The sequence below is a fragment of the Triturus cristatus genome, chromosome 7 (assembly GCF_964204655.1).
Source record: "Triturus cristatus chromosome 7, aTriCri1.1, whole genome shotgun sequence".
Lineage (NCBI taxonomy): Eukaryota > Metazoa > Chordata > Amphibia > Caudata > Salamandridae > Triturus > Triturus cristatus.
The window spans coordinates 554,714,490-554,740,161 of record NC_140590.1 but is presented as its reverse complement, the minus strand read 5'-3'; the positions used below and the strand labels follow the sequence as shown (position 1 = coordinate 554,740,161).

Below are 25,672 nucleotides of genomic sequence, written 5' to 3'. Positions count from 1 at the left end.
TTTACCAACCAATCGTCCTGGTAGAGTTTTACATGTTTCCCCTGCCTTCTCAAATGTGCTGCCACCACAGCTAGACATTTTGTGAAAAGCATGGTGTCAATTTTATTCCAAAGGAAAATGTTTTGAACAGATGTTGTACCTTGTCCACAATGAACCTAAGACCTCCTGTGTTTGCTGCTCACCAGCACATGCAGGTAGTTGTCTTTGAGGTCACAACTTTAATGACTCTCTTTCAGGAGAGGTATGTATAGTTATTTTGAATTTATGGGTTTTAATTAATTTGTTCAACAGTCTGAAGTCCAGACCAGGTCTTACAGTCTTGCTTTGGGTTTGGTAACAGTCAGTAGACAGAGTATACCCCTTGCTCGATTTCCCAGTTTGGCACCTTTTCTACTGCTTATTTTAATAGAAGTCTCTCCAATTCTTGCCTCAAGAGAGTTAGCTCGGTTTTGGTGTGGTCTCTTGATTTTGGTGGAACTGTCAGAGATTTATTTTTGTAAACGTTCTATGCAATACTCGTATTGTGTATAATGTTCAAAATCCACTTGCCAGAAGTGAGTTTCCTCCTCTCTTAGACGAATCCCCTTATTAAGCCCCCCACAGGTGTTTTCTGTTAAAGGCTTAGAGCTGCCAAAGTAATTTTGTTTTCGGGCCTTCTGCTCTTTGGGGTTTGTCCTCCACCCCTTGCTCTGCCTCGAAAAGAAAAATATAAAATGTCTGGAACACCCTAGTTTAATGCGGAGGACACCAGAAAAACAGAAGGTCAAATTGATGAAAGATTCGATGTTGGAGATGTGATCAAAACTGCCGGCCAAGTTATAATATTCTAAATTGCTATTACAATAAAAAACAATGCATAACTTTCAGTCCAACTAGTACACAAAAAAGTAATAAGCCTCCTTTATTTCTGTGCCTACGTGCGCTCTTCAATTAGTTATAAATCCCTCAGCTTGTGCATGCTGCTGTGGACTGCACGGGGTGATGGGTGGGGAGTTAGTGACTGGACAGAATGGCCTTGTATGTGTCTTGTACATCCGATTATCCACTACAGCACATTGAACGATATGCGGTAGCTTCAGTATCGTGCATGACAAGGTGCCTGATCAAACCATAGAAACGACAGTGTATCCAATATGACTTGTGTAGAGGAATGCATTCACAGTTGACTTACTTGACAGAGAGGGAGAAATCTCCAGGAGCGCTCTCACTCTCTCGGATGAGAAAAGCCCCATCGTGCCTCTGTTTGCCAAGCATTTCTTCGGCCTTCGCTCGTGGAATTTTACCAAAAAACCACCTAAAGGACAAAAAACAAACGAATGAAATGATGCTTCATGTCCCCATTTTCTCTGAACACCATTCGTATCTTACAAACCTTGTCAAATAGTTCTAGTCAGTGAATAAGAATAACACAAGCCAAAATACAAGACATTATGAGGAAAAGATTTTACTTGCAAGCAATCGAAAATCTTTTATAGATCTGTCATTAAAATACGTGGTCTAAAATGTTGACTTTTTTCAGCATCCCAAATGATTGACACAAGTAATTTTCTAAGGGTACTGGGATGTATCATCTGTGGATTGCTTACAAATGGTGTCACAGGACCAGAACAGTGAAGTGTCTAGCCAAGTTACACTAGGGTCTCACACAGTAGCTAAATTGAGCAGAAAAGGCTTTCTTGAGAAGGAGGAGGGGATTAGAAATTCATATTTGGTAAGAATATATATAGCACTCAATAACATGCATGTCCACTTATGGCTTTACTTTATGAAAAAGAACAAAAGACTTTAATTATCCGGAGAGTTAAATTACATCCAATATAACAGTTAAAACAAAAATGAAAATCAAAAGCTAGTACAAGTAACTTCTGAGGCCGGGTTACTATCAAACATTTGTTTCGCGCCCTTTTTTCACAAAAACAATATTGTCTCTATGGCTAAAGTTATGCTCGAGGGCTTGTTTTAAGTCAATTTCGTGATTTTCAAGAGTGATTGGTTTGATTTGTTTGTAGGCCATAACAGATACATCTTGAGCCACGTGAATCCAAAGTAGTGACAGCAAAGTAAACATTAATTCTAGTTTCCCTATTTGAAACAAGCATAGGTCTCGCCTGTGGGACCTATTTTCTTTGCATATGGTTTTAGGGAAGCTCTACAGCACCCCGATGCTGTGCAGGGTGGAAAAGGGGACCCACTGCCCCCCTGAAAAAACAAAGATATAGGCACTATGACACTGTAGCCACGTCATTCTGTCGATGTGTGCACCGTGAACGATTGCACGCCTACAAAATTACACATTTTTGTTTACAGATGCGAGTTGTTGCACGCCTACAAAATTACACAATCTTTTTTGTCTTTTTGTTTACAGATACGAATCAGATCGGCAGATAATAAAAAGTAGCACATAAGTGTTTTTTTTTTATTCACAAAGCCAGGGGAAGGCAAAGTGACAAGAGGGTGTGAATGGGGGAAGCAATAGAGAGTGCAGTTGGGCTAAGCAACACTGAGTGTAGAAAGTGGTTGAAGCAACATGGATGGGGCAAGTGGAGTTAAGCAAACAGAAGGTGAGGGAAGAAGTATACAACAGAGAGCAACGTGGAGTGTGGGGAAGGGGGCTAGTAGCACACGGGCGAGAAACCAACAGTGGAGAGAAGTAAGGAAGAGCGCAAAACAGCAGGGGAGAAGAACAAGTTACTTACCTTTGGTAATGATCTTTTTGGAGGAGATTATCTAGATGCAGATTTCTTACCTTTTGAATTTTCTTCAGGTGTCGGACTGAATCCAGAAACTTTTCAGCAGTACCTCTCTACTCCACAGGTGGCACCATGCAGCTTTACTTTCTAGGTCGGTCCTAGCGTAGCGCACATGCGGTGCCCTGCGCGACTTTATGTAAGGGCTTCAAAAATCTGACCACACGCTCCTGCGTGTGCTTTTGTTTTTGTCACGGCTATTGGCCTTTGCGTGCGTCTGTCTAACAAACACAGCACGCAATTGGGCAAAGGCGGGTGCATGTCCCGCCTTTGCTCCACCCACGGCCAAATGCTTGCGGTTACCCGCAGTGGCGCCATCTGTTCTGAATTATCGTGCCCAGACGCGGGCATGATAATTGAAAACAGATGGGCTGTTCGCTCTCCCAAGCGAGCGCGCACAACTCGCGGGCTTTTTATGAAATTGTTTCCTGGCCCTCTGCGGTGTTGTCTGGCAGCCGCCATTGGCTCTGACCCGGGTTTGGTACTAATCGGAGCTGCCAGGTCAGTGCCTCAATATTGCCTACACAGTGACTTCTCATTGTTAGATTGAGAGATCGAGACGTGTTCTCTAACAGTGTGCACCAAGCACAGCGCCCTGCTTTGTGACTGCCACATGGTGAAAGAGCCTTCTCTTGTTTCTTATGATAACGGACGGGGCACCGGGCGGGTACCTCTAGGGCGGGATTCTATAAAGCAGCAACTTCCGGATCTACGGGCAACCCTCCCCTAGACTCTTACACAAATAGAGAGTGCAAATTGATGCATTTTTAAACATTTTACGTAGAATTTAAATAAAAGTCGTTAAAACAGAGGCGGCGGCTTCATCTCGGAATGCGGACGTTGCCCCTGTGTTTGTTTTGCTGCCCCCGGAACTGTCGTTCTCCACATTAAATGATGAAGCAGCAGTTTAGTATTTCCATGAGAGTGAGGGAGAGCGTTGGGACGAGGGTGGCGGGGGGAGAAGCTGCAATCATGATTGACACACAGGTTCGGGTGCGCAGGAGAGTGAAATGAACAAGCTAGGTTGCACAGATAGATGCATTGCGTTGCCTCAACCCAACATGCCCAGCAAGGAAACACCGTCATGACTACCTGAGAAGACAGGGTTGGGACTGCAGGGCCAAGCTGGTCACAACCTCCATATACGCCCTCAAGGTCACGAGTGTTTTGTGACGGTGAGAGTCATGAGTGGAAAGGTGCTGCGATAACGTGCACGTTATTTTATAGCCAACTAAAAACATTAAAAACTTCAAAGGCACACAGACATCTAAAAGAAATTCTGAAATGCCTCAGCAGCTTGTCTAATGCCGTGTGCCAACTCCCGACAAAGTACTTCACTGAACACGGTCTAAAAAAAAAAAAAAAAAAAAAAACCTCCTGTATGCATATAAAAACTGAAGATTTTTGTCTATCGATTTCAATAAATTATTTCGGTCAGCCTGTTAGAAAGCAGTCCATCTTCTCATGCATCTATTCAATTTGATCATCAATAGCAGATGTTCGGATTACTGTAACCAAAGCTGATTCTACTCTTAACCAGCAGCCAGAGTGCGCTAACGCGAAGGCACAGCTCTAGGCATGTGCTGATTTACAGTGAGCAATAACCTCCACCTCTTCCATATCATAAATTCAATCAAAGCTTCACAGGTTGCTAGTTAAGGAAAATTGAGCGTTTCATTTTAGGAAACCCTCCACTGAAAACAAGAGCATTTTCTTTCATGAAAAATAAAAAGGCGGGGCTTCTGTTGCATTATGCTAATGCAGAGCAGTAGCTGCAGGCAGCGTCAGGCAGTGCGCAGACCCATGTCGGGGGCCTGTGGGGGGTCTCCCTCCTTGGGTGCTCGGATGAGAGTGAAGTCAGGGGGGCCACTCCCGGGTGTTGCTGTAGCTCCGCCTGTAGCGCCCAGAAGCAGAGCAGCAGTGCTGGGCAGAGCGGGGTCCCATTTCGGGGGTCTCCCCCTCTTGTGTGCCCAGTGAGAGTGAAGTGGGGGAGCGCTTCCAGGTATACAAGCTCTCGATTCCCCACTAACTAAACACTTATAAGGTCCCAAAGGCGAGACCTATTGGCTATGCTAATGCTTGTTTGTTCCTGAAATGGTGTGCGGAGTCTATAGAGGCACAACTCCTGCAAGCTGACCTCAGCTGCTTTCGAGTGTTTACGTCCCCAGAGGCAGAGCCTCAAGAGCAAATAGGTGTGACCAGTGGGCAGATTCCTAGACTTGGGACCTTATTACAGAAAAGCGTCCAAACACAGAGTGTTCAGTGAATTCTCTGTGGCAAGGCAGTCTCTACCAGAAAGAGCATTAATGATGGTAGGTAACTTGTTCTTGCCTCTTTCAGTTTGTCCATTGACCACCTTGTGAGGTTCAATTGGCCAAACTCTGCATTCAGGCGCCAGGCTTAAGGTGCTTAATTCTGGGTGCCGGGCTCTTCCCCCTTGCATGGCAAAGTCATTGTTTCTTGTCGGCAACTTTCCAGCATTCCCCTGTGCCATCTCCACCAGGTCAGAGAACCAGGTCTATTTTGTCCACTGTGTGGCGATCAAGACCATGGTCATGTGAGACTGTTTGCAATTGCTTATGAGTGGAATTGGTGGAAAAGCATGGGCAGACCTCCCTGACAAGTCTATCGACAGGGTATTCCATTTGGAGTGGTGGTGTGGGTGCCTGAACACAAAGTCTTGGCATTTGCGTTTTTTGGTGTTGCCAACAGGTTGATCTCTGGGGTCCCCTAGTGCGTGAAGAGCTTTTCGAGCAGCTGACAACTTAGTTTCCATTTGTGTGATATGGATGCTTGTATTCATAGCCAGTATGTCTCTTCATTTTGCACTCCTGGCAGGCGTACTGTTATTCAGGTTATTCTTCTCTGAATGGCCCATGCCCATATTTCTGTGGCCACTTTCTACAGCCTGTGTGACTTTGTTCCGTCATGCTTGTTCAGATAGAACATTGTGCAGTGTGTTTTATTTGGTGTCTTCACCTTCACTTGTATCTGAAAGGGCAGATACGTTCATGGTGATGGTCACATTTGAAGTTAGCTGTGTGAAGGGTCTGCCCACCGTTATGTTGTTTGTGTTTAACCATTTCATCTGTTCTTGCACCTTCTGTGGTACAACCACTAGAGCTTTCCAACTCCCTGTGGTCTGTGACCATTGGTTCTGGATCCACACTTAGAGGTGTCTCATGTGTAATCTTGTGTGTGGTAGAAGGAGAATGCAGGAGGTCACCATGCCCATCATTTTCCCCACAGTCCTCAATGTCAGGAACTGACCCTTGCTTTAGTAGCAAGATTGCTCTGCGATTTCTTGAACCCTCTTGAGGATAGTGAATGATTTTGCCTCCACCGTGTCGATCCTTTCACCTAGAAAGGTATTTTGCCCATCTGGCTTCTTGGATGACTTCTTCAGGTGGATTGTAAACCTAGCCTGGGAAGGGTGTCCATGAGAGTTCTGATGTTCTTGCATTGGTGGAAGGGGTTTGCTTTTACAAGCCGGTCATCCTGATATAGATATATGTGGATCCCCTTCCTTCTTAGGTAGGCCAGCACGCTGCTGACCTGATTCAAAAGAGGAACAATTAGAATTGGTAGTGGTCTAGGTTGACGACAAATCGTAAGTATTTCTAATGCTTGTGGTTTACGAGTATGGGTAAGTAGGCGTCATTTAAGTCTATGGTAGTCATGCAGTCCTTTTCCTGCAGCAGTGGGAGGAACTTTAGTGTGCACATTTTCAATTCTTGTATTTTATGAATTTGTTTGAGAAGCAATTGCTCAGAATTCGTCTTAGCGACTCATCTGGTTCTGGGACGAGGAATTATGCGGAGTAGTTTCCGTATTTGATTTTCTTTTCTTGGCACTCTCTTTCTATTGGCCCTTTTTCTAAGCGTTCCAGCACACTGTAGTCTATGGGGCACCTCTCTTCACTCGAGTACACTCTCTTTCTTGGTTTGACTCCAGGCGGTGTCTTTATGAGTTATATGCAGTATTCATACTGGAATATGCTGTGGATCCATTTATCTGATGTGACCCTCCTCCACTCCTGAGGGAAGGCCTTTATTCTTCGCCCTACTGGTGTTATTTGGCGTAGCGGCTGGCAAGTGGAGGCACTTGGCAGAGGAGCTGGCTCCCCTGGAGATCTGTCCTCTTCCTCTGCCTCAAAAAGGGCTAGCGGTGTGTTGCCTGCAGCATCTACTTTTGCACCATCGGTTTTTGTTGGCTTGTGGGGTAGTCTGTGTATGTCTGTGGCGAGGCCCTGGAAGTTTCCTCTTCGGCTGGTCTTCTCATGGGGGATGCCCCTCTGCGTAGGTTGCCTTGAAATTGGAACGCTCCTAAGTTCTTGGCTGTGTCGCTATCCTTCTTTAACTGCTGCTGTGTCTCATCCATTGCCGTGCCGAATAGGTGTTCTCCAGTGAAGGGAGTGTTTATTATGCTTGCCTGCACCTCTCTTTTGAACCCGGACACCTGTACCCAGGCATTCCTACTCAGAGTTGAACCCATGACCATCTGTCTACTGACTTTGTGGTGTTGAGGACCAATTTTACGCACGTGTTGGCAATAGTCTTGCCTTCTTTGCCTAGTGCAGCTGTCTGTTTTGGGAACTGCTCTGGGAAGTGCTTCATTAGCTCTCCCATTTCTTCCCAGTGATGGGAAAACCAATTTAGGAGGGCATTGGAGGTTGCAACCTTGCATTGTGTTCTTGCTCCTCTCTTCATTTTGCAACCTCACTGAAATCCAGGATTAAGGCTGTAATATCAGAATCATAGCATGAATGACCTGGACTCCCTTCCCAAAGGGAAAGGCACGGATCTGACCCATGACCAGCCTCTTGATCTCTTTCTCGGATGGAGTGCAGGTGGAAGTAGGGATGAGGCTCTCTTCCTTACAGTGGCCATGATTACTAAGTCTGCCATATCATTCCTTCTAATATATAGTGGGTCTCTGGAAGATTTCTTTAAAAAAAATTCTCTACCCTGGGTATCTCGGCATTGCAGGCTGCTGGTACTTGAATGCCTCCCTTCCTTTGTACGGGATGCTGGGGAACATCGGAAGATATTGGCTCCTGATCTGTGCAGGCACAAGAGATTTAAGGAGGAGGCACATTTGTGCCCTGCCTGAGTTGGACTCCATACCTGTCTGCTGCCCTCCACCACAGAGTTGTACGTGGCGATATTGTCTGGAGGACAAGGTCTCGAAGGATACGAGTTGATTCCTTCCTCAGCAAGTTCGCTTTGATATCTTGCCACTCGTCAACACTTTCGATGTCTGGAAAGAGCATCTGGTCATCATTGAGCTCTTTGTCCTCGAAGAATATTCCCTGTTCTTTTTGTAGCTCTACCTCCTCCGGTACCTCCCAGCTCATTTCTTCGAAGGGCTTCACAGCGATTCAAAATTCCTGAGGGGATTCAAAATTCCTGAAGGGATTCCTAAAATTATTTAATTATGGAGAATTGCCTCCATGTTGGCTTAGAGTTGTCTGTTCATCTTCTTGACATCAAGCACCTTCTCGTCAGTCACCATCGCAGTCTACGGTCTTTTCTTTGGAGCCTGGGCAATGATGTGTATCTGTTCCTTTGCCCCCTCTCACTCTTCCTTTGGCTTCAAGCACTTCTAATGCGGATGACCTCCACTGCTATCCTTGTGTCGGGACTTGTGGGGCTTTGTGTCTTTGATTGACAAATAGTTAGTTGCTGTGGAAGTCTGTTCTGTTGCTGTGACAGCAGGTACGTCTGGAGGGGCAGCCTGATCAGAGGACAGATGCTCAAGCTCAGGAGTTCCAAACACCATACTCTCTGTGCCCAATCCAGAGCCACTCCTATTTTTTAGGACGAGTCAGTCCTGATCTTCTTGAGAACTCAGGGCAGGAGTGTTATCAGCAGAAAGGCATTCAAGAGTCCCAACTTCCACTTGAGACAGAATGAGTCTCTGAGCGAGAGACGCCTTGGAAACAGCAATGAACAAAAGTGCAGACATTTCACACGCTCTGTGGGGGCGAACAGATCAAGCAAAGGCTGTCCACGCCTGCAGAACAGACATTGTATTACCTTCAGTTATAACTTTCATTAGTGTTCCACGAGGCGCCAACGGCCGAGCTGTCTGCCATAGCATTCAATGATCTTGCCAGGTGGTTCACCACCAGGAATTTTCCTTGGTGGCCCAGCCATTTCCAGGCACTCAGGGCATCCTGACAAAGGGTCTGTGACCACATCCTGCCCTGCTTGTTGAAATACCATATGGCAATCGTGTAGTCCGTGAGCATCTGTACCAGCCTCCCATTGATGAATGGAAGGAAGGCTTTGAACGCCAATTGGATGACCCTCAGCTCCAGAAGGCTGATATGAAGCCGGTACTCTACCGGAGACCAAAGGCCGTTGGCAGGATCTTCACATATTCTGGTCACTACTTTTAGTTTCTGGTGGAGGAGGGAGACAGGTCTGCCACTGATCTAATCAGAGTCTAGTAACCACCACTGTAGATCTTTTGCAGTCTCCTCTATAATCTGAAGATGGTTGGGGAGGTCCTCTTGAGATTGGTCCCATTGAGACTTCAGATACCACGGCCAAGCCCGCATATTCAACCAGGGGTGCTCAACAAGCAGAATGCATGAGGCTATCCAGTCTCAACAGCCTCAAAGTGGACCGCACTGACATCTAGGACCAAGGCTGAAATATCAGGACAATAGCCTGAATGACCTGGACTCTCTTCCCCGGGGAAAAGGAACAGATCTGAACTGTTTCCAAAATGGCTCTGATGAAGGGGGAAGTCTGAGAAGTAGTCCGGTATGACTTCGGCATGTTGATAGTGCATCCCAAAGATGACAGGAGGTTCGCCATAGTCTGAAGATGGTTGACTGCCTAGGTCGACCCCACCTTCAACAGCTGGCCATTGAGATGGAGGGAGGGGGGTGGGGGGGGGGGGAAGACTGGCATGGCACCCGGACATTCAAAGGTGTTGTGCTACCACCACCATCATTGTTTTTAACATCCAAGGGGCAGTGATGAGACCAAAGTAGAGCACAGTGTGCTGAAAATGCTCCTGTCCAACCAGAAACCGCAGGTAGTGCCAATGGGCCTACATGACCCCAGAGGGACCCACATCACACCCTATCTCAAGAAGCCACACTGGCTCCCGATTCAGAATAGATGCCAGTTCAAGATGCTGACCCACATCTACATGACCCTGCACAACGAAGGACCAGCATACATCAACAAAGGCCTGACCTTCCACAAACAGACCCGACACCTTTGATCAGCTTCCTGCACCCTCACAGACACCCACGAACCCGCCGAGCCAACAGCAGAGGATGCTCCTTCTCATACCTGGCAGCCAAGGCTTAGAACAACCTCCCCCTGCACCATCGCTCCAGCAATTCAGAAGAGATCTAAAGACATCAATGTTTGAATGATCAAATCTCCATGCAGAAACCAATAGCTCCAGCGCCCAGAGACCCTCAAAGGAGATTTACTATGATCCCTATAAATGATTAACTGATTGATTGATGGAAGTATTGAAATAGGTATCCTGCAGGTCTAACACAACCATCCAGTCTCTAGGGTCGAGGGCAGACAAGACCTGGACCAGAGAGAGCATCCTGAATTTCTCCTTCCAGAGGAAGACATTGAGAGAGCACAGGGTCTAAAACAGAATTAAGGCATCCGTCCAGAAAGTAGCAGGAATAATACCCATGCTCTACTTCTGGCACCCTCTCGATACCAACTTTAACTAAAGGAGCTTGCACTTCTTGCAGCAAAACAGAGAGGTGGTCATTGGTCAGTTGCTTGGGTGTAGGGAAACTGTGTAAAGTGAGGCGGCATGGAAATGAAGGGTAAGGTATAGCCCTTTCGAACAATTTGCAAGACCCACCCGTCAGATGTTATGTACTCCCAACCGCCCAAGAATCATTGGATCCTGCCTGCACTATATGGATGTGTCCTACTAAGGACATGCCAAAGGGGTCTGGCAGGTGGTACTGGAAAGAGCTGCAGGGAGGGGTTAGTTGACTGGGTGGCCTGTTGACCTTGACCGATGAGCACTATGGCCTCGACCACAAAACTGCTGTGCACCTTGTGGAGGTTGGATTTGTTGGCTGTATGCAGCACCTCTCCTGAAGCTACGAAAAAAGCAGTAGGGCTGATGTCATTGATGTCAGGCACACAAGACCACGTAGTGTGCAGTGTCTAATGAACAGCCTGGCCTACAGAAGCTTGTTGCTTCGCCTGCACATCTACACAATAGTGTTTGGTGAAGGTGTGTGTAGTAGACCATGTTGTTGCCTTACAAATGTCTTCTAGGGGAATGTTTCCTAAGAATGCCATGGAAGCCCCTAGTTTGCGAGTTGAATGTGCCCTAGGGGGGATTGTTAATGTACGTTTTGCTTTTTGGTAGCATATTTGAATGCAGACTATCCACCTTGCAATTCCAGCTTTGGAGATGGGGTTGCCCTTATGAGGTGGAGAGAAAGCTACAAACAGTTGTTTCGTCTTTCTGAAGGCTTTAGTCCTGTCTATGTAATAAAGCAAAGCTCTTTTGATGTCAAGCGTGTGAAGAGCTCTTTCCGCTACTGAATCAGGGTTTTGGAAACATACTGGTAACTCTACTGATTGATTAAGATGGAAAGCAGAGATTACTTTGGGAAGGAATTTTGGAATTGTCCAAAGAACCACCTTGTTACGATGCATTTGTAAGAATGGCTCTTGTATGGTTAAATCCTGGATCTCACTTACTCTCCTGAGAGAGGTGATTGCAACAAGGAAAGCTACTTTACATGTAAGCAATTGTAATGCGCATTTGTGTAATGGCTCAAACGGGGGACCGATGAGTCTAGTAAGAACAATGTTTAGGTTCCACACTGGAGAGGGTAGCAGAGTGGGTGGAATTATCCTTTTAAGGTGTTTCATAAAGGCTTTGATAGCAGATACTCTAAACAATAACAAATGTTGTCTGTTTTGTAGATAGGCGGCAAGGGCAGCCAGCTGTAGTCTTATGGATGAGCATGCCAGATTGCATCTTTGTAGATACAGCAAATAGCAAATGATGTTTTGAATTGAAGCATCTACCGGGTCAATTTTGTTGTTATTGCAGTAAATTACAAGTCTTTTACATTTAGCTGCATAGTAAGCTATTGTAGTGGGTCGTCTGGCTTCTCTAATAATGTTCATACAGTCGGTGGAAGGTTGAGGTAACCGAACTCTAGGATTTCAGGAGCCAGATTGCTAGATTCAGTTGTGCTGGGATCTGGGTGCCTTATCTCCCCATGGTTCTGCATGAGCAGCCTTGGGGAGAGACGTAGTTTTTGGTGTGCTACTACTGAGAGTTCGAGTAGTGTTGTGAACCATGGTTGCCGTGCCCATGTGGGAGCAACCAGGATCATCTTGAGAGACTGCTGTTTGAGCTTGCTTAATACTAGCGGAATGAGTAGGAGTGGCGGAAAAGCGTAAGCAAATCTGCCTGACCAGTTCAACCATATCGCATTGCCCTTTGACAACGGGTGTGGGTACCTGCGGCGAAGGTTGGGCATTTTGCGTGTGTGGCAAACAGATCTATGTCTGGGTGGCCCCACATATGGAAAAATCTGATTGTTCACTCCTGGAAGATGTTGTGCCAGAAGATATATGTTTTGTGGAATGGCCCATCTCCATATGCTTTGCGCCAGTTGAGGCAGCTGCAACAAGTGTGTTCCTCCTTGTTTTTGTATGTAATACATTGCTCTCATATTGTCGGTGCGGACTAGGACAGTTTAGTGAAGAAGATGTACTTGGAATGACTAACACTAGAAATATTGCCAGTAATTCTAGGTGATTGATGTGGAGCAGCTTTTGTGGAGTGGTCCACTTGCCTTGAATTGTGTGGTTTAGGAGATGGGCTCCCCAGCCTGTGAGCGATGCGTCCGCTGTTAGCACTATTTGCGGATATGGCTCCTGGAACGGCCCCCCTCTGGAAAGGTTTTGTGTGTTCTACCACTGCAGAGAGCGATGTGTGCAGCGTTCCACCAACACCAGATATGTAAGTGGACCTTGAGCCTGGTTCCACTTGACGTGCTAAGCATTCCTGTAAAGGGTGCATTTGAAGTCTTGCTTGAGGTACAATGAAAATGCAAAAGGCCATCATTCCTATGAGTTGCATAAACACTCGGGCTGGAAGAGAGTGTTGGGGCTGAAATTTGGTGATGAGGGTTTGCATACTGCATACTGGCTATCCTGGCTGGACTGGGGCATGCTAAAGCTTAGGAAGTGTCTATTGTGGCTCCTGTGTACTGATGTAGGTAGGAGGGTTGAAGGAGTGACTTGGTGTAGTTCACTGTGAACCCCAAGCTGTGTAGCAGCTGAATAGTTTGAGAAGTGTGGTGAGCACACTGGTTGTATGACTTGGCTTTTATCAGCCAGTCATCGAGGTATGGAAATACATGGATTTGCTGCCTTCGCAAGTGCGCTGCTACTACCGCCAGGTACTTTTTGAATACTCTGGGTGCTGTAGTCACACCGAATGGCAGAACTTTGAACTGATAGTGTTGGCTGTCCACTGTGAACCTGAGATATTTCCTGTGAGCAGGGTGTATGGGAATATGGAAGTAGGCGTTCTTGAGGTCTATTGTGGCAAGGAAGTCACCTTGTTGAAGCAGTGGACGGACTTGTTGAAGAGTGATCATGTGAAAATAATCTGACTGTATGTTAAGATTGAGAGGTCTGAGGTCCAGTATTGGTCTTAGAGTACCGTCTTTTTTGGGGATGAGGAAATACAGGGAGTAAACTCCAGTTCCTTGATGCTGTAAGGGAACTAGTTCTATTGCATGCTTTTGAAGCAGTGAGAGAACTTCCTGTTTCAGGAGCATCAGATGTTCCGTGGACATCGGACGTTGTTTGGGCGGTATGTTGTGGGGAGTTGAAGTAAGTTCCAGGCAGTAACCATACTGGATAATTTGACTTACCCACTTGTCTGTAGAGATGGAATTCCAGACAGGTAGGAACTGTGAGTCTCCCTCCGACCGGAGTAGAATGGTCTGGGGGAAGTGGAGGGAAGTCACGGTTTATTAGTAGGAGAGGCTCGAGTGTTGTTGTTACCTCGTCCTCTACCTTTGTTGTTATTTCCCCTGTACCCACCTCTAAAATATCCCTTGTTGGGGGATGTTTGAGTGGGGTTTTTTATAGGAGGAAGAAGCAGTGTCTTTACTGATATTTTTGGATGCTCCTCTATAAAAGGAGCCTCGTGTAGATGGAGACTGTAATGCTCCCATGGATTTAGCAGTCTCCATGTCTTTTATTTTTTCAAAAGCTCTATCCACAGCTGGGCCAAAAAGTTGTTCGTGATTGAACAACTGATTGAGGATAGTAGTCTGCACTTCTTGTTTGAACCCAGAAATGCGCAGTCAGGCATGTCTTCTTAGTAACACACTAGTGTTGATGGATCTAGATGCAGTGTCTGCTGCATCGAGGGCACACTTAATTGATGCATTTGTTATTAACTTGCCCTCCTGAATCAAATCATTGGCTTTATATTGGTCAGGCAAATGCTGCATTAGGGTTTCAAGCTTGTTGTAATGAGCCCCATCGTACCTAGCATTAGCTATCCTCCAGCGATTAGCTGCCTGGGCAGCAACTAGTTTGCCCGAAGCGTCTAGTGATTTAGACTCTTTGTCTGGAGGTGGAGCATCACCGGAGGTCTGAGAGTTGGCACGCTTTCTAGCATTGGTCACTACCAGAGAGTCTAAGGGAAGTTGGCCCTTAATGTAGGTGGGATCATTAGGGGCGGGTTTATATTTTTTATCAATCCGAGGATTGAGAATTCTAGGCCTTACAGGGTCTTTGAATATCTCTGGGGCATGTTTAGTAACGCCTTTTAACATGGTTTGTACGGTCTTTTGTGACTGTGCTAAAGTGTCTATTAGGAAGTCTTCCTCTGTGGGGTCCGAAAGCATTTGAACACCATGGTACTGGGCAGCCCTATCAATGAGCGGACTAAAGCCAATATTGTCATCTGGGGGAAATGGCTTTGTTGGGTATGCATCCGGATCAGGAAGGTCTGGAGGTTCTACTGGGTCATCATAGTCATCCCATGTGTCCTGTGGTATGTCTGTGTCATCATCAGGGTCAGTAAAAGGGTCATTGTTGCCTCCCTCACCCCCTAAATTAGCATCATCCTGTGGTGGTGGTGAATATGGGGGAAGTATGGGAGACTTTGGAGGAGAGGAAGGCTTAGTAAGAAGAACAGGAGAAGAGGGTCTTTAAGGTGAAGTTGCACAGTCTCTTTTCTTATCATCGTATTTGTATTTTATCTAAGTGAGTATAGTAGGAGGTTGTTCTAGGCACATGTATACTTGGGCTTGACCAAATTAACACAATAGTATATATCCAACTACCCTATTACATGTATTCTAGGTCTTCTCTAATTAGCGAGAACCTCTGAAATGTATCGTTTTTTACTACGCCACTTCTGTCTGTAGTCATTTAACTGACGTCTACACCAAAGCCAATAATTATCCAGCTTCTTACACCGTGCTACTTAGTAAGTGAATCTACCCTCTTTCACCGCTTGAATTCATAAGTAATTTGTGACTGTTTTTGTTGGACCCGTGAACGATATAAGTTCATGATCTTTATCTGTTTTGACCTTTGTTGCTGAACATTTATTCTTTATTATTCTTACTGTTTTTTCACTATAAATCTTCTTTATCTTTTCTTCTTTCAATTGTTTATGTACTCTCCATCTTGGTAAATAACTAGCCATGTATAGATAGGACTTCTGTATTATAGTATATGTAAATAGTTATTCAAGAAGGATAAGGAGATTGTATATATGTATATAATCAATGGAATGTTTTTTAGCTTAGATACACTGTATCCCTTGTGTACCGTGTAAATCTCTTCCCTTTTTTCTTTTGTCTTTTTTCACTTATCAGATAAGACATCATCAAACTAAAGTGTCCATTTGAATATTGTATAAGTGATTTTTTATATTTGTTCTGTCCGGTTTCAAACTAAATAGTTTTTGTCGTTTCTGTGAATACTGGATATAAATTGTTTAAAAATATGGTACATATGTATATTAGCAATTGGAATGTAACCACTTTCTTATATGTTGTTTTTATATATATATTCTGTTTCAGTGTCAGCGCAATAGACTGTTTTCCTGATGAAGGCTGTTATGCCGAAACGCGCGTAGTCCCCATCTACCGCATTGTGTTTATTATTATTTACATGTCTATTTAGTTTTGCTGTTTTTTGAAGTCTGATATCAAGTATTATACATAGTGTGTGTATTTTCCTTTATTTTTCTTTTTCTGAATTAACTTTATTGTAATTTGTGTGCTGATTTGTACATACTGTTATATATTTTGGTGCTATACGCTATATCAAACCCAGATTGAATAATATACAAAAAAGAATATCAAATGAAGAAATAAAAGTATTTTTCTAATCAAGGTTTTTTTTCTATATGACTAGCACTTAAGTGGTTACATTGCATGATCTATATCGGATATATATCACTTTGGATATTTACCTACTTGTTATAGTTCTTTACCTACAAAGTCTCTTTTCTTAACAGGCACCTCAGGGATGTGGGTCGTGTCCAATTTTCTCTTCATGTGTGGAATGCTGACAATATGGCCTGTCTTAGGGTCCACTTGGAGAGTTTTTTGTTTTGGATCAATGGGATCCGACAGAAAAAGTTCTTCCTCTTTAATAGTCTCTTTCAGTGCCTATTTTTTCAGTTCCGAGTGGGATTTAGATTTCTGCTCTGGAGCCTTTGAAGGGTTTTTTGGATCCTTCGTCGTCGAGTCGGAAATCTTTTTCGGTTCCGTGTGTCTTGGTTTCGGATCCAATGCTTTTTGTTCTTTCGGTGCCGAGGCCTTTTTGGAGACTGCGGGAGTAGGATGTGCTCCCAACTTCGGTGCCAATAGTGTCTGTGGGTCACTGAAATGCGGCTTGCTCGGTCCCGAGCCGCAGGAAGGCTTTCCTTTGTCTGCAGAGCCGGGCCCGGGGGGCAGGGCTTCTAAAAGCTTTCTTTCGGTCGCGACTGGGGCCTGCAGGCGAAGTCTTGACTGGAGCCTTCTTTTTTCGGGTGGGGTCGGGGCAATTGTACTCATTCGTTGACCTGGAGTGATGTGGTCGTCGGAGTCGGAGTTGTCTGCCTCGGAAACGATGTCCAGATCCTCGGAATCCTCAGCCTCCGGAACATCGGGGCCTTCATCGAAGAGGTCTTCTGGCACCGATGAAGCCTGTTGCGCCATAACGTGTCGTCGAGCCCGGCGATCACAGATAGTCTTCTTGGACCAGAAGGAGGCGCAGGCTTGGCAAGTTTTCTCCTCGTGCTCGGCCGAGAGACAGAGGTTGCAGACCTTGTGTTGGTCGCTGTGTGTCAAATCTTGGATTCCAATACTTGTGCAGGAGCAGAGATGCCCGTTCCCAATGCCCCGTACAGGAGACCCTCTGGCACCAATATTGCTAGCACCCAGTGTAATCTCCCAGGGGGGGAAAGGGGAGTGGATAAAATAATAAAGAAGACAAGGAGACTGCCTGCGGTTATCTGCTTCCAACCTTCTGCTTCTTCTCCACACTTGTTGTCTTTTCCTGGCAGTTGATTCTAGAAACTAAACACATTAATACTTAGTTCTGTTATTAATAATGCTCCTAAATTATTCTCTTATCTCTTTTATCTAACTTACATACCAGAATAACCTTGACCTTTGCCTCTCCTCAGTGAGTCTTCATAATCTTCCTGTCATGTAATGATTAGACTTGTTCTGTCTAGCAAGATGAGATAATTAATATGTGATTCAGTAATTAAACAGTTATTCCTTCCTATTTATCTTATTGCCATAACTTAACATTGTACATACCCAAGTTCTTTTTTCACATTAAATTTATATTTCTTTCCTAGTTCTTTCTGGTAAAAATGTGGTGAGTTATTGCCATGTCAGGATAGCTGGATAACCTCCCAACTGTCGCCTCCTCTGAGCAACCAGGAGATCGAGTTAACAATTATGTACAGTCATATACAATTAATTACTCTTGGGTACTTAGCTCTGTATGTGAATTCGCCGTTAACTCGACGAGTTAGCGTCTTAGTTCAGAGCAGCCCTCAGCCACGAAATACAGCTTCTGAGAAGAAGTCCCAAATTCAATGCGCAGGATTTGTTAAGTAGTAAGCGCTGGATTCTGACAGAGGACGCTGCTCCCAAGGTGAGGAAGTGTCTCCGGATTCTGTGCGCAAGTCTCACAGAATAGTGTCTCTTCAGGAAACCTGCGCAAGAGTTCCAACGAAGATTCAATGACGAGGGAAGGAACCGGAGTATCGCGGACTCGGCAATACTCTCAGGAACTAGTCCTTCAACAGCGAGAATAGATAACCGACGGTTATCGACGAAACCTTAACTAACTAACTAACTGACTAGGAGATATGGAGAATGCATGCACTTCTGTCAAGAATCTCGGTGAAGTGCATCAACGTTCTATCGTGAGCGCCACAAGTAGAGCTCCGTAAGTGAAGAAAGACTAGAGCAACAACTTCAGCATTTCGTCGGCCATCTTGGAGTTATTCAATCTCCATGCTTCCTTCCAGGTAATGGCCTTTACCTTCTGTGTGCTTGAAATCGTCTGTTCTTGATTTGTTAAACAGACTGAATGATTCTGATCCTTTGGAGTTCTGACACTGTGTAGGAATTTAGCTCCACACAGGGGGCATTTTTTTAATAGAGTCCTTTCCATTAACCGTAGGTCCGAAAGGCGTCGATAGGCCCAGCGGCCCGCGTCGACAACTGGAATAGATAATTTAATTTAGCGCGTCGAAAGGCATGCGAGCGAAAACAATACCGTCGAGTTAGCGATGGTTTGCGCGTTGAAAAGGTTTGGATAACACGGTACCGAACCGGAAAGTGAAGTTACATCCGAACCCGATGGCAGAAAAAAAACAATCGGAGGATGGAGTCGATGCCCATGCGCACTATCGTCCAAGGGAGGAGTCACCTATCTTGTGACTACAAAAGACTTCTTCCAAGACAAAAAGGTGCAAGCATCCGAGCTCAACACCAGATGGCAATCGATGCACAGAGTGTGAATTCTGCAGCTCATATGCCTCTAACACTCTTTTCCTGAACACCTCCACCAGTTTTGACTTCCCATCAGAGGGTAAGTAGCAGGGAATGCGTTGGGGTTAGTCTTTTTTTTTGTCCTCATTTGCCTTACCCTCAATCTTGGAAAAGCCGACCACCCTACACCACGCAGGGGCACGGTATGTTTTGATGGTAGCATATATAACCCAACTCCAGAGGGACTTTGCCAACTCCATCTAGGTATATTACAACCTGCAGGACCATTCGTAGACCTAGACAAGAACCCGGTCCAGGGAGTATTCGAAGGCATAATCATAGGACCCGGGGGGAAAAATAACCAAAAAAAAAACCCGGACTCTATCGCCATTTGATCAGCAGATTCCAAAAAGCCAAATTGTGTTTGCTACATGATCTATTTAGGTCCGCTTTAGATGTTTCATATAAAGACGAACGCCACCCAGAATGTAATGGGGCTGTTTTCTCTGTCCAATGAATACAGATTTGCCTTCTAGCCAGTAGAATTGCATAGAAGAGGAAGGACCTCGCTTTGCCAATGATGTTATCCTCCAAACCAAAGATGACAAGTGGTAGAGTTATTGACAAGGATACATTTAAGATGGAGTTCAAGGTATTCTTCACTTCTTCCCAGAAACCAGCGATGACTGGACATTCCAAAAACATATGAACGTCACAAGCTTCAATGCAGTTACATTTGTTGCACTTTTTATCTGGGAGAAATTTGGAGAGTCTCAGCGGTGTTATATATGCACGGTGTGCTGAGAATAGGTGATTTCGTTTTAGCCATGATGGTTTCACAATTCCGCTCTTACTCGAATTAATATCATACCCAGAGATAAGACCGAACTCTTCTGCCCTTTTGATAACCACGGGAAATGCCTCAACTGGGTCAGAAGTAAGAATCAAAATATCGTCCGCATAGAGTGCTACCCGCCTTTCCCATTCTCCAAAGCTAAAAGATGGAATATTAGCCTCCTCCCGCAAAAGCTGGGCAAATGGTTCTATATACAAGTTGAAAAGGAGGGGGGAAAGCGGGCAGCCCTGCCTCGTACCTCTGGTTATATCAAAGGCTTCTGTCAAACCCCATTAATCAGCAGTCTGGCCGAAGGGGCAGCATAAAGCTGCTTTATCATTCTACAAAAGCCAATCCCACAATTGAATTTTTTAAGTACGTCAGAAAGATAGAGCCAGTTGACTATCAAAAGCCTTAGTTGCGTCTAAAGTTAGAGTGGCCAAAGGTAGAGAGAAAGCAGAAGCGATGTCTATGGCTCCTATCAGTTGGTGTCTTAAATCGGATAGTTGTCGGCCGCTGATAAAACCTTTTTGATCCTGATGAATTATAGCACCCATAACACTGGCCAATCTAGCCGACATAATTGTTGCAAAGATTTTATAGTCATTATTTAATAATGATATTGGTCTGTATGACCCGCAGTCAAAGGGAGATTTTCCAGGCTTTGGAATAAGCACGATTGTAGCCTCCCCCCAAGATTTAGGCGGCAACTCACCCTCTATTAAGATGGCATTAAATAGGGTCGTCAGCAAAGGGGCTATGACATTTTCCAAAGATCTATAAATCTCCCCCGGGAGACCATCAAGCCCAGCCGCCTTCCCTTTTTTTTGTTGTCTGATAGCTTTGATCACCTCAGCCTCTGTGATCTCAGACTCCAAGGCCTTACTTTGTGTTATCAACAGGGTTGGGAGCGTGATGGTTTCCAGCCAACTGTCTCTTGCCTGCTGGTCATTAGGGAGAACCTCCCTATATACATCTTCAAAAAAGTCAAAGAAGGCTCTACCTATGTCTAGTTTGATAGATCTTGTCGCTGCCTCACCTTCTATCCTAATTTCCTTAATGAATTTGAGAGCTTGGTCGGATTTTATTTTCCAGGCTAGCAGTTTCCCTGCCGCTTCACCAAATTCAAATTGGGAAGTCTTAAAAGCTTCCCATCTTTTGTTTACTCTCTCCTGTAGGATATTATTCAGTTGTAACTTCAGTTCGACCAATTTATCCTGTACCTGTGGTGTTCCTGAAGGTGAGTCAATCTTTAACTCAAGGAGTTTCATGTCTTGCTCAAGGCTAGCCACCCTCTCTCTATATATCTTTCGCCTAAAAGAGGCTCTGTTGGTAATCTGACCTCTTAAAAAAGCCTTAAAGGTCTCCCAGACCACTGCCAAGCCTGCAGAATCTCTGTTGATGTCAAAAAATATTGAGGACTCTGTTGCCAAGAACTTCACCTCATCGTCTTCAAGCAGGAGGGTCCGATCAAAGGACCAGGATGGGTGATTGGTGGTATTTTCAAGTTTAAAAGAAAATTCTAGAGCAGAATGGTCTGACAAGTGCGAGGGTAGATAGTCTATCATGTGTAAAGAATCCCTTAAACAATAGCTAAAAAGCGCATAGTCAATTCTAGACTTATGTTTAAAGCGACTGTTCCGAAAAGAAACACGTAACTTATTACCCGCTCTATCTCTCCATACGTCCGCCAAACCAAGTTGTGTCATAATAGTTATAAGGGTATGCTTAGATTTGACGGAACTACAGAGTCTAGATTTAACGGATTTATCCAGTCTGGGGTTAAGAACGATGTTAAAGTCCCCCATCCAGATCACTGGATCCTGAACTAGAACTAGATGGTTCCTAATCGCGTCCAGATGTGAGGGATCATCGGAGTTAGGGCCATAGTAGCCAACTAAGGTATAAATCTGGGCATCCAATGAGACTCTCACTAATAACCATCTCCCCGAATGATGCTCTTTATATTCCAAAATTTGAGCGTTAGCAGATTTTTAAAAAATGAATATAACCCCCCTAATATTGGCATTGTGGTCAGTTGAGCAGAATTTGTCGATCCACTTATGTTTTTTTAACAGGGCAGTGACCTCTGTTTTAAGAAGATGGGTCTCCTGAAGAACTATGACCTGCGCCTGAGTCTCTCAAATACTGTAAAATACAGTCTCGTCTACCTCTCACACGCAGACCATTAACGTTCCAGGAGATATAGTGTGTTAATGTCATGCTGTATATACTATCACGACTCTCTCCTTATTTGGTCCCCCATATAATAACATTTTAATTTCAACGCGTTGGAGAATCTTGGTTATGAAAAAATTAGCCTGAGAAAGTAGAAAAGGTAGACAAATGAGGTTTTTTTGATGCAATAGCTTACCCCCCCCACCACCACCCTCCCGCCACCCCGCTGGAAAACCCTCCCCTACCTATACTAGCCTGATGTCTGGCCAGATGTCTGGCCAGATTTACGCCCACCAACAGCCTTACCTGTCAATCCCCCCCGCTGCTATAATATGAGGAAATATACTACTGTTGCCTACTGTTCTAGGTGCAAAAAGGATGACCCGTAAAAAGGAAAAAAGAAGAGTGAGAAAGAAAAAAACACTTTTTTTTTCTCCTAATCAACTTACGATTCCTGCGTGTCAAGAATTTAATGACAATATGTTAACAGGGTCATCCTCGTGTAAACTTAACCTAATCTAGGCTCCACAAAGAAGAGAGGCCAAAGTTCAAGGGCAAAACAACTACCCATTGCGCATGAGAACTCAGAAAGACCATGCGGAGTTGATCGCAATCGATTCAATTATTTTGTAGTCTGGTCCTGTTTCCGAATGGAATCAAGTAGGTCGTCAGCATCTTGAATAGAGCGAATATTGTGCATCTTGTTATTGTACATAATCCGTAAGAATGCTGGAAACCTCATCTGCACAGTGGCTCCTAAGGACCTGAATTTGTCCACTCGTTGCCCCAGCTCCCACTGTCTGTCTAATGTTGTTTTGGAGAGGTCCGAACGTATCTCAAAGGAAAAATCTGCACACTTCAACGATCTGGTTTTCAGAGCAAGGTTTAGGATCTTTTCCTTGAGTGCGTAAGTCAAAAAGTTGACTAAAACCTTCCTGGGTTTAGATCTTGCTGGATTCAGACGGAATGGATCTCTATGTGCTCGCTGGATATCCTTGTCTAATTCCTCGGTTGTTTCGACAAGATTTAGGGATTCCTTCAAAGACCGAATTATAAAGCTTTTAAGGTCCGCACCTTCTTTACCTTCAGGAATTTTAAGAAGTCGAATATTATTACGCCTGGAATAGTTTTCCAAAACCTCGACCCTCTCTCTCATGTACTCCCCATCTCTTTGAAGGGTATGTATTTTAGACCTAGCAGCCTCCAGATCAGTTGTTAAAAGACCTACAGAGCTTTCCAATATACCAGTTCTTTCACATAACAATTCCACCTTTTGACCTAATAGCTCACAAGTTGCTGAGATCCCGACGCCGAGGGACACAGTGCTGCGAAGGTTTCGTCTTGTCGACAATACATTGGAACTGGAGACAGATCAAGTGGCGGCAGACTTGGAGGCGTCTCTGGACTGGGACGTTTCTGCTCCAGGTGAAAGTAAGGTGTCTGATCTAACCAGGGGGGAGAATGAGATAGGCATTAATAAAAGCAATAGTAATACCTCTAACTCTTGTCTAGGTGCTACAAGAAGCAAGACTAAGAGTCGGGATAAGGAGCTTAGGCTGGATGACAGTAAACCACAACTCCCAGAGTGCATCTTGGGGGGGGGGGCCTCAAAGTCAAGGCTGGAACATAAAAAAAGTTTGGCCGAGACTAAGGGGGGCCCTGCCAAAGAAGTTAATAAACATACTAGACAAAAAAAGGCAAAAAACAGGAATTTGAATGCTCCAGGGGATATAGCTCCCTCACTGCGCTCATATTTTAAAGCTCTACCCCAGGTATTGAAGATTACGCAGGATATGGCCGCATCTAGGGGAGAAATTTCTCAAATTAGGAAACAACAGTTTACACCAAATGCCACCCCAAGCTTAATCTCCTCTTCCAGACTCTCTACTAACGTGGCGATGTCTGAGGGCTCCTCAGAGATTACTTCGCCAGACTTGGTTGCGGTTACGGCCGCAGAGACTGCAGAAACTGCTATCCCAAATGAATCGTCTAATCAACAAGTCAAGTTGCTAAATGGAGGGATATTAAATCCAACTGTGCCAGAAAAAGTGACGTTAGAGGAGGTTGAGGAGGTAGTAGATCGGGGTCAGGAAGCTCCGGGGGTGGGCAACACTCTTGAGGCCCTAGTCAGCTCTATCAATGCAATGAGGGAAGAGATTCGACACGACTTCGCAGTTTCCAAGTCAAATCAGACCGTTGGGGTTAGTCTTACTTGCAGAGGCCTGCGCCACCAAGCTTTCAGGAGAGGGGTGCTGAGATATAAATGAAAGGTCGCCTGGGGCTTGGCTGTGGCGCTGTGCAATCCGGCAGTTGACTGGGGAGCATGAGCAAGGTTTAGCAGATGCCACCAAAAAAGTATCCGTCGGGCCCTCGTTAAAAGGCAATTAGAGCTCAGTGGATATTTGCTGAAGGATATCTGTAAGAACACTAATCTTGACCTCCAAGGTGTGGAGCTGGAGGTCCAGGACTTTGGCCACCTTATGCATTACCATGACGTAAGAAGCACTCTCCTTAGAGACAGGACCAGGGGGTGAGAGAATCCCCAACTCAGGGGAGGTATAACGGTCACTAGCCTCCTCCAATGCTCCTCATGATAAAGTTGGCCAGTTTCATCTTCCTCATCATAATCATTGTCCAAACCAGTGCTGGACACGCAATGCAGAGTGTGCGTTTGTCTTGGTGGAGGCACACCTAGAGAAGGAAGGGCAGTTAAGGGCAAACCTGGTCGAGTCATTGGGTCGAGGTCGATTCGGCACCAGAGAACAATTGGGGCTTCATCTTCCGGCGCCAACAGAGTTGGCATCAAGGTACCAGAAACTGGAGTCGACCATGGCAATGGAAGCGGAGTAGAGGCTAGAGTCAGAGGTGGCTCCACAGGGGGCTGGGAGGGTTCCGCTGGTGCAGAGGGCCAGTAATCCAAGTGGACAACCTCTTGGCACAATGGGGCCCACAGGAGCACCAGAGAGAGTCAGCAATGATCCAGAGTCAGAGCCTGGCCTAATGGAACTCTTTGATCTGTTTAGTAGTGAGCAGCTACGGAAACGATAGCTGTACTGGCACAAGGTGTGGGATTGGTTCCAAAGTTGACAGACTTCAGGGTCGAGATAGAGATCTATAGTGTTGTTCCCTCGCCTTCTCGTGGGAGTGGCGGAAAGGAGCTGAGTCCCACTTGTGTTTTATCTTTAACTTATTTGAGATGAAGTCTGATTTCAGGAACAACTCCTGTGATTTCTGGATCTCAAACACAACCAAACTTTCGACTTGGACTGGTCTTGTCACAAAGTATTCCAGTGCTTGGCGATGTAGAGTTTCACCAAGCAGTCTCGCATTGCCTTTGGGTTCTTTGATGCACAGTCATTGCAGGCTTTGGAGTCGTGACTCGAGCCCAAGAACCACAGGTAAATCTGATGAGGATCTGTCACATACATTTGTTTGCGACAATCCTTACACGGCCAGCAATTTTTTGATCATGCTAAGGATCTTAAAGGGAGGACAGGTAGCTCCGGATCTGCGTTTGGTGGCACAGACAAAACAATTTACTTACCTGTACACTGTGAGTCTCCAGCACTGATATCTTTCATAGCTTCACATGCTTGAATATTTCCCTTGATCATGGTGGGAGCCCCACTGTATTTAAAATGAGCAGTACTATTTAAGTACATTAAAAGACAGAGAAAGCAAGTGACCTTTAAACAATTCACATTGCTTTAATCAACACAAAGTTCAGCTAATCAGAGGCAAGCTCTTGAACCAAGCTCCTGAACCACTTCTTGCCTGAAGAGAAACTATACCTCGGAACGAATAGTTTCTTACCTGTCGGTGTAGTTTTGCAGCTTGAAGATCTTTCTGGATTCACTATGCTGTGCATTATTCCGCGATCTTGTGGTTGGGTCCGGA

At 45.1% G+C, this 25,672-nt stretch overlaps 1 protein-coding gene across 6 annotated transcripts in view; it reads right to left on the bottom strand.

The window, feature by feature from the left end:
- GRB2 (growth factor receptor bound protein 2) overlaps window positions 1-25,672 on the bottom strand; it is a 356,380-nt gene that overhangs the window by 130,748 nt on the left and 199,960 nt on the right. For all 6 annotated transcript variants that reach the window (XM_085617014.1, XM_085617017.1, XM_085617018.1 and 3 more), the window contains exon 4: window positions 1,172-1,294. In XM_085617014.1, the coding sequence (XP_085473140.1) occupies window positions 1,172-1,294 (123 nt within the window). The remainder of the gene's footprint in view (window positions 1-1,171; window positions 1,295-25,672) is intronic.